At 41.8% G+C, this 15993-nt stretch overlaps 1 protein-coding gene across 1 annotated transcript in view; it reads left to right on the forward strand.

Moving 5' to 3' along the window:
- ZFYVE9 (zinc finger FYVE-type containing 9) overlaps positions 1-15993 on the forward strand; it is an 84322-nt gene that overhangs the window by 42637 nt on the left and 25692 nt on the right. Inside the window, exons 5-10 of the mRNA XM_059727831.1 lie at positions 2526-2625; positions 7275-7451; positions 8029-8198; positions 8962-9085; positions 11209-11331; positions 12746-12901. Coding sequence (XP_059583814.1) covers positions 2526-2625; positions 7275-7451; positions 8029-8198; positions 8962-9085; positions 11209-11331; positions 12746-12901 — 850 coding nt within the window. The remainder of the gene's footprint in view (positions 1-2525; positions 2626-7274; positions 7452-8028; positions 8199-8961; positions 9086-11208; positions 11332-12745; positions 12902-15993) is intronic.

Consider the following 15993-nt stretch of genomic DNA (forward strand, 5'->3'; position numbering starts at 1 on the left):
AGGGGCAGGCAATTATTACGAGCGGAGGGCCGCTTGATGCGTTTTGGTGAGCTGTTGAGGGCCACGTGGGTAGCCCCGTCCCTTCAGTTGCCCCACCCCCTGGTTGCCATCGTGGGACCGGAAGTCCCTCCCCCTAACCCCTACCTTTGCCACTGGAAGTCCCTCCCCTTGCCCCTGGAAGTACTCCTTTTGGAGAAGTGGCCTTGGAACCGAAAGTTACACCCTGTCATGTGGTCTGTGTCATAAGACTCACCCACCCAACACCAAACTGCCCCGCTCGCCATCTCTCCCAGAATCTGTCCTGACCCATCCCAGCCTGGCCCCCTCCCTCTGTGGCACAACAGGAGCCAGCCCAGGCCCAGGTCCCCTCACCAGCACAGTCCTCTCCAGTGCTGTGGGACCCCTCCCGTCCCAAACTGCAGGGAGCTCAGCCACAGCTTTCCACCCTGGTGCGGCCTGGCCAGCCCATCCTGTCCCCGATCAAGCGGCAGCTTCCCATGTGCTGCTGCACTTTCCCCCTACCTGCTCCAGCTAATCCCAAAAGGCTCCACCGCTGCTTCTGCTGGCCCATGCCAACCCAGCCAGGCTCGCCCTGTACCCAGCAGCATGTGGGAAGCTGGCTTCAGCCGCATGCTGCTCTGGATGGGACGGGCCCAACTGGGTCTGCACTGGCCAGCAGAAGTGGTGGCGGAGCCATGGGCTGCTCAGGACTGACGGTCGCAGGTAGGGGGAAAGTGCAGCTGAGCCCCTGCTACTCTGGCCAGGCTTGTCCTGTCCCATCCCGAGCAGCACACGGCTCTGCTGCCACCTCTCCTTCCTGGTGCTGACTGGGCTGGAGCTGTGGCCCAACTGCTGCTTCCCCTCCCCAGTGCTGGCCCAGCCTGACCCCACACAGCCCGAGCGGCATGGCACATGGAAAGCCTGCCCAGCACCTGTTTTCCTGGGCTTACCTGCAGGGCAGGGCCCTTTCCAGTCCCATGCAGCAAAGCAGAAGCTGGCCTGGACACTTTCCCCTCACTGGCGCCACAGGTTCTGGCCCAGCCGCACCCCCTTCTCTCAAGATGCAAACGTGGCCTGAGCCGGGGTGGGGTGAGACCAGCTGGGGCAGGCTGAGGTCCGGGTTGGTTGCCTTGCAACCAGAACCCAAGGAAACAGCCTGAGGTGCTGCAGCCAGCGGCTGGTGCCACCAGAAGCTTTTAGAGAGGCATCCACCATTACCTGGGTTTTGAAGGGGCTCTGCGGGCTGGAGGGAAGTGCTTGGTGGGCCGGATCTGGCCTGCGGGCCATATTTTGCACACCCCTGGCCTAGGATCAGGTCTGTTACTGGAGGACTTTGGGATTATAGGCCCCTGAGTCTTGCCACATATAGAAGACATCTTTTCTTTGCAGACAAGTGCTTGAAATGGTGTAGTACAGTATAATGCTGCTAATGATTGGAGTTCCCCAGAACAAGTCTCAGCACTGCTTTATCCTGGGCAGGGTCAATACCCAGGATAAAGTGCTGCTTTAGGAGAAAAGTGCTGAAAATGCATGCCCAGTAGTGTGTTTGGTCTGCCAGGCACAAGTCCCACTGTGTTCCCCCTAAGCGAGTGTAGTGTGCTGCGGCTTTTATACTCCTGATGACTTCCTTGTTTTGAGATACAAAAATTCTGCAATTATGCATATGGGAGTTGATCAGCTGTCCTAAGGCTTTTGTTGTTTCTAAAAACATGCAGTACTGTTGTAATTTGAATTTAGCAAAATTTCTTGCTGTTTCATACTTTGAAAAATACTAACCTATGCGGTTTGCATTCTATAAAAGTTTTGGTATGCACTGTTCCAGTAAGTCCCTTTGTGGGAACTGGAATAGAAGCTCATAGTTCCCTGAAATCACAGGGCTGACAGTTAATGTGTATGTACAGTATGTTGAAAGGCTCAAGAGCTAGGCTAAGTGCCTACAGTGGATGCACTGCCCTCTTATAAATTAGTGGTTCACTAGAAAGCGTTTGTGTTCCTGGAGAAGCACGGCAAACTTCCCTAGTGTAGAGGAAGTGCATCTGTCCCTTCTTTCAAATTGTACCTGTGTTCTTCCTCACTTCAGATTTGATTAACCACTGACCAAAGATATTGCTATATATAGTGCCTTACCAAGCGTGCTTTAAATGTGGTTAGTTCTAGAAAGTTATTAATGTAGTTCTCTAGGTCAGTATGCATAAATCCTTAGCAACAGGGAAGATTTTTGAATATGTTAGGATTTTATTGGCTTTCATCCCAAAACCTACATTTGTAAATTATGTCTTTGGGTTGATTAAGGGGTGGATGTCTGTGTTGGTGTACATAAAGTAGGGCACAGGAAGTTAGACACCAGCACTGGCCACTTTTTAAATCAATTTCACTTGGGGTCTATTGGAAATGTATCGATAACTCCTCTTAATTTTGCACCTTCTAATGCACTGTATACACTTTGTATATGATTGTATCTATATGAATGGCTCACCTTTTAATAGATGCAGAGTAACTTTCTTCTTGTTTTTCTTTTTCTCCAGGTTTTTTGTGCAGCATGCTGCAGTTTGAAATGCAAGTTGCTGTACATGGACCGAAAAGAAGCCAGAGTATGTGTAATCTGCCATTCAGTACTAATGAATGGTAAGTAGAAAGAGGGTCTAAGTGTAAAAGCTCCCCTGGCTTTGTGTTGGCCAGCAGCTTTTGTATGTATGGGCATGGCTTGCCCTAGTCCAAGAGACAGGAGCATTTTTCTGGTGGGGACTGGAATGACCCAGCTCAGGTCCAAGGAAGGCAGGCACTAGGACCTAGTTGCCACAACTGCCTCTCCCTGTGGCACAGCTGAATGCAGCCAAAGCCCCCCACTGGTGAATGCTGCCTGATGCCACCGGAGCCTCCTGGCTCAGGACTGGATCCAGTGGCTTGGCCCATGGACAATAGATTGCTGACCCCTGTCCTAGCCAGTTCAAAACATTGTGTGTGTATGGGCAGACATTTAAAAATGGCAGCTTCTAGAGATTGACTTAGAATCCCTTTGGGAGCCGGGGACTCTTATACCAAACATGTTTAGTGAAAGCTATGGGCTGATAAAGTTGCCGCAAGACTCAAAGTTTATTTCACGAAACACCATACCTGGCTTGCAAAAAAACTCGTTTTGCATGGAGGAGAATGGTGGTAGCTCTACTCTTGTTTTCTTAACTGTGGGTTACCTATAATACACATGCAAGAGACCAAAGGGAAGAAACCCACATTTGTCTCCTCCCAGACTATGTATGATAAGGAAACTATTAAAGTAATCTTATTTTACAAGAGGATGCTGCTTCATTTCTCACAAGCTGGCCCTTTAAAATAGATTTGTTATTGTTAACCCCTTGGTTTCAGAGGCACATGTTCTTAAGGCAGAGCACTGGCACCTTGAGTTGTAATCCTACCTTTGGGCATATTACTGCATGATAAATTGAACGTGAACTCTTTGTGACTCTGTGGCCAAGAAGCTAATGCAGCCCTCAGATGTGTAAACTATTCTGTAGGAGCAGAGAGGTTAGATCTGTATCTGGCATCAGTACAGCTTTTACTGGAATACTCTGTCCAGTTCTAGTGTACACAATACAAAACGAATATTGAAAAATTGGCAAGGCTTCAAAAAAGAGCCGTGTGACTGATTAAATGATTGGAAAACTTGCCTTTAGAATGAGGGAGCCAAGGAGCTCTGTCTATTTAGGTTTTTGAGGAGACAGCTGAGGATTTATCTGTCTATAAGGTCCTATATGGGAAATAGAAGTTCTAGTGATTAGAAGTTGAAGGTAGACATGTTCAGAATGTAAGTGCAAATTTTTAACACTGAGGTTAATTAACCAGTGTAGCAACTTAGTGGGTTGCAGAGGGTTTACTGTCACAGGGGACATTTAAATCAAGATTGGATCAAAAAAAAGCCAGAATGCTGTAAGAACTTAAAAAATACATTACTGAGTCAGACCAGTGGTTCATCTTGTTCAGTATTGTATCTTTGAGATGGTGTGGAGAGAGGGAGAGTATATTAACAAGACACATCTGAAGTTACCCATCCCCTGTCACACCCTTCCTGGCATCCACCGTCATTTTAGGGATACACGCCTGACTGTTCTGTTTAATAGCTATGAGTGGACCCGTTCTCCATAAATGTGTCTAGTCCCTTTCTGAATCTGGTTATACCATCTGCTTCTACAACCCCCTGTGGCAAGAAGTTCTATAAGTTAACTACATCCTACATAAAAAGGACTTCCTAATTTGTCTCCTGTTAATATTAGTGTCCCTTAATTCTGGGATTCAGTGAATAACAGTTCCCTAAGCATTTTATCCATACTCTGCATGCTTTTATAGACCCTTTTCATATCCCTCCTTAGCTCTAGTTCAACCAAGGACATTGTGGAGTTCTGAACTTGGATGATCAGAGTGATATTTTTTGCCATTGAAATCTATGATGGTATTTAGCCCAGGTTCTTAAATGTGTCCACCAATTTTGGATGCCTCTATGTTGTGGCTTGGTAACACTTTCTCAAGTGCTTGATTCTCCCTTGGAGGTGCTGAGAACGGCTGCATAAATCAAGTGCTCAGCTTCCTACATTCAGAATTCAGATTTAGTGCACAGATTCCACAGCTGTTAAATAGGTGTTTTTTTTTTTTTATCTCTTTCAGGGCTATGAAAGATTAATTAGTCAGTGTTTGTGCAGCAATTTGAAGAAAGTGCTAAGTATTAAATATTAACATTTTCCACTGTAGGCTGTACCATGATAGGAAACAGATAATTGTAGATAATAGTATCTAGGAATTAAAGCATGTCTCTGGTATTAAAAATGCTTAGGTGTGGTAGTAAAGGTGCTTAGGAGTTTGGGCCATGGAGGTAGAAAATTTGTCATATTTCAAAATGTATAAGAACAATGAAGTGTGTAAGTTTTTGGCCAAAAAGTTCTGGCTCTGGTTGCTGGTAGGTAAGGTTTGTTTCTAGCTGGGGGAAGGGAGGAACCTGAAAGTATTTCAGTTGAAACCAAAAATGTTCTTGTAAAGAGGCATAGTAAAATTGATCATGTTATAATGATTTCCTTTTAAAAGCCTTTCTGTCTTGTTGCCAGCATGGATACACATTAGTGGTAGAGAACAGTGACACACTGCTGGGATTATTATAGCGAGAGCACTGCTAGCATGCTAGTTGTATATTTGCCCCTGGACCAACTCAGCCTCTGCTTTTGTCCTTTCTGGAGTACTTTATAGTGATGTTTGGCCATTGCTGGTATGTTAAGCTTTGTCTGTCATCATTCTTCAAACTTGAGATGTCATTATTTTGCTAAGTTGTTCAGTTGATTTGAATTTCACTAGTGTTTGGTTTGCTGACATTCATCCCTATATAGAGTCTGTGTTTAATTGTGATTCTTAACATTTGCTTTGTCTGGAAAGGCATTTTCAATTGATAGCTATTTCTGAATTGGCACAGACTGCAGAGAGTAAAACAGAGGATTCAAACAGAACAAGAAATTTATCCTGCAGCGGACATCATCACAAATGAATGCCAGGGAGAGAGAGAGAGAGATATATGTATGTATGTATGTATGTATGTATGTATGTGTCTCTTCTCTCAAAGCCCATATTGTATATGGATAATTAATCACTTTTTAGAAATAAACTGCCTCACTTTTCTTCTCAAATTGAAATATCTGAAAAGACCCCAAGGCCCTTCGCTGACTTTGTATAGGTTTGGGGAATCAGTGTGATGAAGAATTACAGTATTCTTGACGTTCTATTTCTTTTTTTTTTTTTGCAGTTAAAGATTTTGCATAGACTCTAGTTTCTCTAGCACCTTTTCCCTCAGAGGACTCCAAAACATTTTAGAAGTGTGAGCTTGAATATTGGATTGGTTCAGGTACTTACGGTGGTTCTTTGGAGAGCCTTCAGATATTTGGGTACATATGTGTGATTATTTGACTATGAAGTTATTGGTAATGCTTGTGCGCTCACTCAAAGATGTAGGGTGCATAACTGCACATTCAGATCACCTGGTACCTTGTACAGCTGAGCTCCCTGTTGAATTCTCCTTCCCTCTGTACACCCCAAAATAAGTAGTGCCATGGAAATGTCGTTCTGCCTGTTCTGTTCTGAGCAGAGAAGAGCCTGTTCTGCTCCTGACATTGTTGACATTGAAGTTGTGTGTGTTGCATAATCATGGATTTGTTTTGAGTTGAAGCTCAGGCCCCGTTGTTAAAAATTCATAGCATAAACCTGTTCATGGTTTAGAAAAGATGATGTTAATGTAGACCAGAATATTCTGAATATAAGGAAGTACAATATGCTTCATTTGTTTGCAAAAGAAGAATAAATTTGGTGTCTGGGGGTTGTGTAGGTTGTAAAATCTTTGGGGCAGGGAGTGAGCCTTTGTTTGTCTATAGAGCCTCATGCAACTCAGTGGGGTTGTAGAGATTGGCATTGTTTTTTTTTCTGGTTTTTTTTTCTTTTCTTTTTTTTAAATAACCTTTGAAGAAGTTATAAAATTGAGGAATCAAGAACTAGGCAACTCTGACCAAACCATGCGACTAGCCTGCTATGGAACTGAAATTCATATCACAGGATACCAGTACTCTTTCTTTATGCATTTTGTTCCTTAGTTACAGTTTCAGTATGGAGGCATACTTTTAAATAGTGGCTGGGGGGTGGTGGGGAATAAACATGGCGGGTGGAAAAGCCCAGAGATGGTATAGAGTATGTACTTAATCAGCATCATGGAAAGGGCATTGCACTTCAAGAGGGATGTGGATAACCTTGAGAGGGTCCAGAGGAGGGCTACTCATATGGTTATGGGCCTACAAGTAAGATCCTGCGAGGAGAGATGGAGGGACATGAATCTTTTCAGCCTCCGCAAAAGAAGGCTGAGAGGGGATCTTGTAGCTGTCTACAAATTCACCTGCGAGGGCATCAAGGAACAGGGGATGTTCTGTTTATCAGGGCACCCCTTAGCGTTGCTAGGAACAATGACCATAAACTGGCGGAGATCAGATGTATATTAGACGTTGGGAAAAATTTCTTTATGATTAGGGTTGCCAAAATCTGGAATGGACTTCCAAGGAAGGTGATTCTCTCCCCTGCCTTGGGGGTCTTCAAGAGGAGACTAGACAAGCACCAAGCTGGGGTCATTTGACCGCAGCGCTCTCTCCTGCCCAGGGCAGAGGGTTGGACTCAATCTACCGAGGTTCCTTCCAACCCTAAAAATCTATGAAAGTCACGAACTTTACCGTATGATCACATTTCTGCTTTTCTGTTTACTGTAGCTCAAGCCTGGGAGAACATGATGAATGCCTCAAGCCAGAGTCCTAACCCTAACAATCCTGCTGAATACTGTTCCACTATCCCTCCCTTGCAGCAAGCTCAGGCCTCAGGAGCACTGAGCTCTCCACCTCCCACGGTGATGGTTCCTGTGGGAGTTTTAAAACACCCTGGCACAGAAGGTAAGAACATTCTCTCCCCTCTCCCCATCTCAGTTTTCTTGTGAACAAGCTGTGATGAGATGTTAATATAAGTGCATGAATGATGCCCTTTTGAAACTTAACCACATGTCTTGTGGGGATGAGGCAAAAAGGAGACAGGAAATGTGTGTGAGAATGGGATTTCCAAACACACGGAGATGGATACTCCTAATTATACTGCTGATGTTTCTGCCAAGTGCTATATGTGTAGAAATTGCCTTACTGAGTCCAATAGATAATAAAATATCTATTTTTCTTTTATTGGTTAGATAGTTGTCTTGTTTTCATAGTCTCTGGTTATAAAGAATTTTGCACAGGTGCTGTCTTTCTACCTCCTTCTCCCACCTGTGCTCTGGGTAAGAGTTCCCATGTGCCGATCTAGTGCCTGCCCACCTCTATATTTGTGTTAAATATTTACACTGTTCTGTTGAAAGTGTCTATGATATATCCCAGCTATAATTTCTACATTTGACATTAGAACAAATCAGCTTCACTTGGCTTGAGGCAAAGCATTGCTCACATGTTGTCATGAGACTATGAACTCTGTGTTTCTCTCTAGTGGCACAACCTAGAGAACAAAGGCGTGTCTGGTTCGCTGATGGCATATTACCTAATGGGGAAGTGGCTGATGCAGCAAAATTGACGGTGGCTGGGACAGCTCCTGCAGGAACCTTAGCAGTGTCACATGATCCATCCAAGCCTGTGACCAACAACAGTTCATCCGCAGAAGTAAGGAAACATTATGCTGTTTGCTGTTCAAGAATGTCATGGTTTCTGTGGCTCTGAATGATGTAATGCATATTGGGGCAATTTAAATTAAATCACTATGGGAAGTCTGTTGAGCATGTGGTTTTATTTTAGTCATGTATGTGGCAGATGTCCATGTTTGCAGAGGGCTGAATGTAGGCATCTATTTTTGAAAGTGGCTGTGAATGTATAAGCTGTTATGCAGTAGTAACTAAGTGCACAAGTCAAAGTTCAGGGCCTTGCTAGTCAAGGTGGTTTCCAAGCTTTTGGCATACATCTGTGTGTGTGCAAAGTGTGTTTTGTGTAATATGGATCTTTAATAAAGCTGAGTCACAAGAGAGATGGGGCTTGAAACAACGAGCTTGTCATAGCATTAAGGTAGAAGAATGTTTCTGTTTGATGCGTTTTCTCATTAAAAAGAGATTTATGCTTGAAAACTCAGATGTAGTCCTCCAGTGCTATAAGTGCTACAGCACCTGAGTGGAATCAAGAGATTTTTACAAAAAAGGTCAGCAATGCTGGTGGAACTGTAATTGCTTTATTTCTGTGTTACGAAGAAATGGGTTCCATATGTTGCCAGTGAGAGGAACTGCAGGATCTCTCCAAGCATACTGTGTATCTGGAAGGAGTCTGTCAGTGTAATGTGTATATGGAAGCCAGGCAGTCCTGGGGATGACACCTGCCCAGCTCTTGTGTATTGTTCTGTAATGCTGTGTCCGTTCTGATTGTTTTCTGCTTTTTGTAGACTGATAACACATCTGCGTTCTCGGGAAGTATAACTCAGGTTGGCAGTCCAGTTGGCAGTGCGATGAATCTAATCCCTGAAGATGGTCTTCCTCCAATTCTCATCTCCACTGGAGTAAAAGGAGGTGAGGGCTGTAGTGATAAATGACCAGCTGCTTGTGACTGTTGGCTATATCTGCATGGTATAGTGCAGTGCCACGGAGAAAAACCTGGACAGCTCAGGTGTTGGAAGCAGTATAAGAGCATAAGCACAGGGCTCTGTCTGAGCTAATATACCCTGCTTCTTGGCATGACTGATTTGCATGGATAGAGCGCCCTGCCAGTTTTTCCATTCCCTGAGTTTGCTTGGGTTTCTGTTCATAACACAGCAGCGTACCATGCAGAAATAGGCTTACTGGTAGCAATTTTACAATTCAGGATATCACATCTGGTTAGGAAATCGGATGCATGCTATATGCAAAAGTGATTAATGATGGATACTTTTGTCATGATACGAGCCCTCATCTGCACTAAAATTCTGTTAGCAGAGTGGTGTTGCCTTGGGATGTGAGCCGAGCACACCTCCAGGCCACGGTGCTTTGCCAGCAAAACCCCAGTTTGGACTAGCTCTGGCAGCAGAACTTCTGTTCCTCCAGGTGGCTGGTGTAGCTCTGGCAGCAGAAAATTTTAAGCTAGCAGTGCTGCATCCATGCCAGGAAGCCCAGGCACCTTGGTTCTCCTGCTGTTCTTAAAGCACCAGCAGTCCCCACAGTGAAGGTGTAGGCTGACATGACCTTAAAGAGGGTACCCCTCTTCCATATTAGCACCCTTGGAAAACCTCCTTCTGATGATGAAAATACTACGAGAAGTAAAATGCAGAGCAATAAAGAAAATGAAGCTGCGCCTAGAAATGTGTGCTCAATTCCTCAGTAATCAGACTGCAGGAAATGTTCAACATAGATGTATTTTAATTAGTTTTATAAATATTAATGTTTTCCTCCATGAAATTATCTTGGAGCTTCTTTATTGAAGGTATCCCAGAATACAGAATTTGGTGACTTCACAAGTACCATGGGTTGCAGTGAAACTTTGGGTATTTGCTGTCATATTCAGGAATGCAGTATCTTAGTGGAAAGCTTGAGGGAGAATTCAGAGAGGAAAAAATAAAACATGTCTATGCTGCATGTCCCGTCTACCCCCTGGTTTGGTTTATAAGAGTACTTCTTGTATACTTTTACGCTTAGCTCATTTTTTTTTATTTTTTCTTCATAATCCCTCTTTAAAATTTCAGCTTGTTCAGCATATTTGTTATTTAAACAGGAAGAATCTTTATCCACAATATTGTTAAAAATAAGAAAGCAAGCAACACTTCCATGACATAAACAGATTTCCCCATCCTGTTTAGCTAGTCCAGTTATTAAACCTTCTGAATAAATAGGGAAACAAGTAACTTTACTTAAATGCAGCATAAAAGCCAAATCTCACAGGCTCAGCAATTTAATGCGGATATCTTTCCACAGGTCTTATTTTGTGTGTGCATAAACTTATTCTGTTTCTCATGTCTTCACATTCCTACTCCTTTGCAATGTTTTACTGCCAACTGGGCATTTCATGTAATCATGTTTATGTTTCAAATATACTCTTTATGTTAGCAGTTGTGGTGAACCTTCTGGGTAGATATTTATTTCAGGCAGGATAACATAATTTGCTTCATATTTTGCTTTTCTTCAATATATCCTGGATTTCTGTGTGATGCTGCATTGCTTAGATATAGGCTGGAACAAGTTTACATTCCCTCTAGGAGTAGCTCACTGCATTTAAGAATGTAAATCTTTTGCCCAGTTACGTTCTTTTTGTCACATGCTTCTGCAACACCTTGTGCAAATGGGGATTTGGTCTGTGAACAGAGGTCCAAGGACTCTTGCCAAATAAATAATGGTATTAACATTTATTAGTATTTGAATGAAATACTAATATGTTCATCTACAGTACACCCACTTTTTAAAAGAAGTGAAATGCTTGCTTTTCCAGGTTTCTACTGTAGTTTGATACCATTTATTAGATAGGTGGGAATCTTTTAAGGGGCCTACAAGAATTAGGTGCCCAGATTCTACTGAAATGCTGAAATCCTGCCCAAAAAGAAAGCAACCCAGTAAAATGTTAGCAAATTGAACTATGCATCAGAACAATGAGTCATTACTTAGCTGATGACATTTCTGAGTGAGTTATCAGCAAGCGAATGACTTAACCATGTATTTCTTTCTTATAGATTATGCTGTAGAAGAAAGACCTTCTCAGATATCTGTAATGCAGCAGCTGGAGGATGGTGGCCCTGACCCTCTCGTGTTTGTTTTAAATGCAAATTTGCTGTCGATGGTTAAGATTGTAAATTGTAAGTTATTTGTTGTTTAATTTGGGGGAAGGGTTTGTAAAAAAGAGTATGCACTTACCACTGGTTGAAAACACAAAACTTCCTATTTTCTACTGACAATCTGAATTGCTGCATGGAACTAACATATCCTATGTATTTTATTTGTATTAAAATGTAAAATACACCTATTCCAAGCTTCAGACCTATATACAGATACTTTTATATAGAAATACAAAGAGATTAATGTCAGTTCAAAGATTTTAAGACATACCAAGAGATTAATGTCAGCTCCCTGATTCTATCCATTGAAGCCAAGAGGGCTGACTGTTACTCCCTCTCTGTTCTCCTCATCGTGTACGTGTGTGACCCTTCCTCAGATTCTGGCAAAAGAGAGAAAACTTTGGAGAATGTGCTGTAATTAGTTGGACTCCAACTAAACATATGTATATTCAGTTCAAAATGACCTTCACTAAAAACAACTGCACCTCACTGTCATTGTTAGTACTGTCTTGAGGGGGGTGAGGTTTTTTGTTGACAGGTCACTGTTAATTTCCATTGGTTAAGGTGGTTGTGTGTCAAAATAAATGAAGGGTAGTTTGTAGCAAGATATTTTTTGTGTTAGAAAATACTTATAAACTAGATAAAAACAAACTTTAAAAATACATGCTGGTGTTGCTACATCTGACTCAGTATCAATGCTTATATATTTCCTAGAATCAAGGAGTTTTCTGGAAATTTAATTTTCTGAGTGGGTTAATCGTGAAGGATAAAACAAATGTTGTTAATGTTCACTTTGAGGGCAAGATCAGCTTTGATAATAGTGTCTACATTTAACTTTTATTCGACTCCAGCACCATTCATTAGACTGGATGCTGACTATATCACTAAACATGAAACAAATTCTTTTTAGGATGGCAACATGTCCAGTGCAGAAACTTTAAAACAGAAGGGTTTGAGTTGAAAATCTGGGACATCACATGAAAAACCAGATATATTCTCCATGACACCTTATAGACAAAGTTGCCTGTGTCATCCAGAGCAGAGAGTTGGTCAGTGGTTTGTGCTGTGTACCAGCCCTCTGCCTGCATCTCTGCATCTTCCACCTCTATTCACATTCTATTCCTTTTTTTTATGTTGTGCACAGACATTTCCAGTACAGAGGTCTGCTCTCTGGTAGGCATCTGGTTGGGATCAAGCCTTTAGTTCTCCCTATATTGCAGACCACAGTTTTATAATTTGCTTTTGATCCTCATGTGCTTGCCTGTAGGATTTAGAATTTAGTGCCTTACTTATCTTGGTGACAAATATCAGGACTGTGCATGTTTCTGTAATTGATTCTTCAGCTGGCTCTCTGTAGGGCAATTTGGGCAGGGCAAGACAGATGGATGTTGAATAGATTGCCACTTTTCCTGAGTTACGCTTTTTCCCTCTGCAGACGTGAACCGGAAATGCTGGTGTTTCACTACAAAAGGAATGCATGCAGTGGGGCAGTCTGAGATCGTGATTCTCCTGCAGTGCTTGCCTGATGAAAAATGTTTGCCCAAGGATATTTTTAATCACTTTGTACAGCTTTATCGGGATGCCTTGGCAGGTGGGAATACTTTTTGTTTAAAATCTGTGGTAGGTGACAACTTTGATCGATGACCCTAATGAGCTAGAGAATCATATTTGCATCGTAAAAAAAATGGCAATTTTCTGTTTGTTTTAAACAGGTGAAAACATGATGCTCAAAAATGAATGTGTCCTGAGTTCACATCCACTGTTAGTATTTTATTCAGTAATGCAAATGGGAATATAGTAAGTAAAAATATCCAAGCTCTAATTGGCAAGAATAGTTGCACCTGTCATAGCATTCCCTTATAATAAAGGGATATGCTTTCATTTTCAGCCTGTATGGCTACCTGTCTGTAACTTCTGAAAATACTACCTTTTAGACTGAAACTGCTCTTGTGTTTCTCAGCCTGAAAATGACTCCGCTAGGCAAAATTATTTCAGCTCATGTTGATCTGTCAGATCATGAAAGCACGTAGGGCAGAGTGTTGGAGAAATGCTGTGGTGGGCATAGAGGGGGCCTTCTGAATCTCCCTAGGCATGTTCATCTGGGGGAAGGGAAAGTATAAAAGGGCCCAGCCCAGGCAGTTACAAGTTGAAGGCTGGAGTTGTCTCCATGGACTAGTTCTGAGGGGGAGTAGTAATTTTTCCACGGATCTCCCTAGTATCTGATCTGTTTTTTCATATTGGGTGTTGAACTCTGAATTTGAACAGAGTGGTGCTGAAATGAGTACTTGCTTCAGAGGTTTGTTCAACATCTAGCACAATGGAGCCCTTGCTAGAGATCCTAGGGGCTACGGTGGTACTAATACAACCAATATGTTCAGTTTGCAGACAGGTCAGGATGTTTTTAACACATGGCGGTAAAATGCAAGAAAGAACCTTTTAATGAAACATTAAGTTTACAATATTAAATCCACACAAATCGGGTAGCTGAATGTTTTTCCCTAGAATGCCTGTAAATAGGCCATGTTATGGAAGAAAAGTTAGCTCCAAAAAAGTCATACCTATATGCAAATGAGTTGAATTGCAATTGCAGCAGAACCGTACCTGAATTCTCTCCTTGTTATATTCAGACTCTCCGTCATCAAGTTGTTGTACGTTGGTTTTTCCACCTAACTGGACTGGAAAAGTGGAGTTGCCCTTTCAAGCAGTGCCAGATCAAAAAATTAAACCAAAAACAAAAAGATTGGCCTTGTAAATAAAAAAGCTGTACTGAAAGATATGAATGTGTTTATTTTGTACTTCAGGTTAGTCCTCCAGAGGTGAAATTGCACTGCACATACGACTGTCTGTTATAAATTCATCTCTCTCAGATAACCTATTGCACATTTTGTACAAAGCACTGTGAATAATCATCCAAAATGCTCTTTGGATGATTGAATCCAAAGTGAAATAATGAAAAAGAATTTCCTTCCTAAAACGTCTTGGTACAAGAAAGGTCGGCTTGTCCAGAGAAGAGTGCTGGATACAAAGTGTACTATTATCACATGGTATAATTGATTTCAGATACATTGCAAATGAATGCGTTCCCAACCCTGATTTAACCAACAGTACATCGTAATCTTCAGATTATGATGATTCTAGGTTGGTGTGTATATTGCAGTGCAGTTCTGTACAGAGATTACACTATGGAGATGCATAATTTATAACTCCTACATAATGTATTCTGAATCCTATTTTTAGCGCTCCACTGGTAGTAATTTGATATACTACGTTGCAATGCAGTTAGGGAAGTAGTGCTTGCTGTTTTACAATTTGTAATCAGAAACCAAACTTCATCACTTACAGTGCTCAATCTTTGATGTCCTTTGGATAATACTTTCTGTGTGCTATATTACAGATATGTGGTGCAAAGTAAATTACATCTTGAGTTGCTGTAGGATATAAAATGCTCCACCATCAGGCTTACACAACTCATGGCAGTCAGGATAAATTCAGACAGAAGCCCATAATGCGTTCACTCCATATCCATCCCTATCTCTCCTAAGGTTAAGTGTGCTTGTGTACAGGCACACCTCCAAGCATACATACAGAGTACTTGTAGGCTTAACTTACCTCTAGCGACATTTTCTTTTATTCATAGAGGAGGAAAAAACCTTGAGGTGTGAGGGGAAATTTCCCTTGGATGTTATAAGTATGCATATTCTAGGCAGGCTTAAGCTTCCAAATTTGCCCATTTTTCAGAGGTGCCGTACTCGTGGGTATCAGGCAGCGAGCATGGATTTGCAGTGAACTGTAGAAATTAGAGACTGTTTGAAACCCTGACTAACAATTTTATTTCTTGATTATAATAGTATTTGAATTTATTTTGCAGCCAGGAAACAGAAGTCCTTTAAAAATATTTTTGAGAGCTATTTTTTTTTTTTTTTTGGCTCCAGAATGTAAATAGGGAGAAATGAAAAAAGTAAGTAACTAGCCCTTGTTAATTATTGATTTAAGAGTCCTGAACAGCCAGGATGCAGGAATTGGTTACTATTTTTTTTTACTGATATATTTAATTATTTTATTTATTTATTTATTTATTTATTTATTTATTTATTTTTTGCCAGACTGTTTAGATAAGTAACAATAAGAAGCATGAGTATCTCTGGAGCATTTTCTAGGAAATGAAATAAAGTGTGTTTTCTAGCTTTTTCCTTATTAACTTGTCACTTGTTAGTTCCACACTCACCATAGTAAAAACTTTAAGTGTCTGTTACAAGTATGCCTTAGCTTGAGGCCTCTGTAGATAATCTTGCTCTCTGCAGTTCCCTGCTAATGCAGACAGGGCCTGTTTTGTCCCATGTGCACATGTTGAGTAGAGCTGTCCTTCGCTGGCTGCTTAGTTGGGATCATGATTCTTCTTCGTCAAAGTAACCTGCAACACTTGGAGGGAAAGGTCGGGTTTCGGTATGGACTGTAGCCATGTAAGAGAGAATGCATTTCAGGCTTTTTGATTAAGACAAATATTAATTGCTATTCCATGATTCCCCTCTGGCCCTAGAAAGCTTGGTTTGTTGTCAAGCTCCCTGCTGTTTGGCTTTTTGTGTTTTGAAATTGGAGGCTAATGCTTTCTGTTGCAGTGGTAATCCCACGATTATCCTTGTATGTTGGCAATAAGCCCAGCAGGAGGTCCAGCAAGTTGAAAAA

Source organism: Alligator mississippiensis, chromosome 5 (assembly GCF_030867095.1).
Source record: "Alligator mississippiensis isolate rAllMis1 chromosome 5, rAllMis1, whole genome shotgun sequence".
Classification (NCBI taxonomy): Eukaryota; Metazoa; Chordata; order Crocodylia; family Alligatoridae; genus Alligator; species Alligator mississippiensis.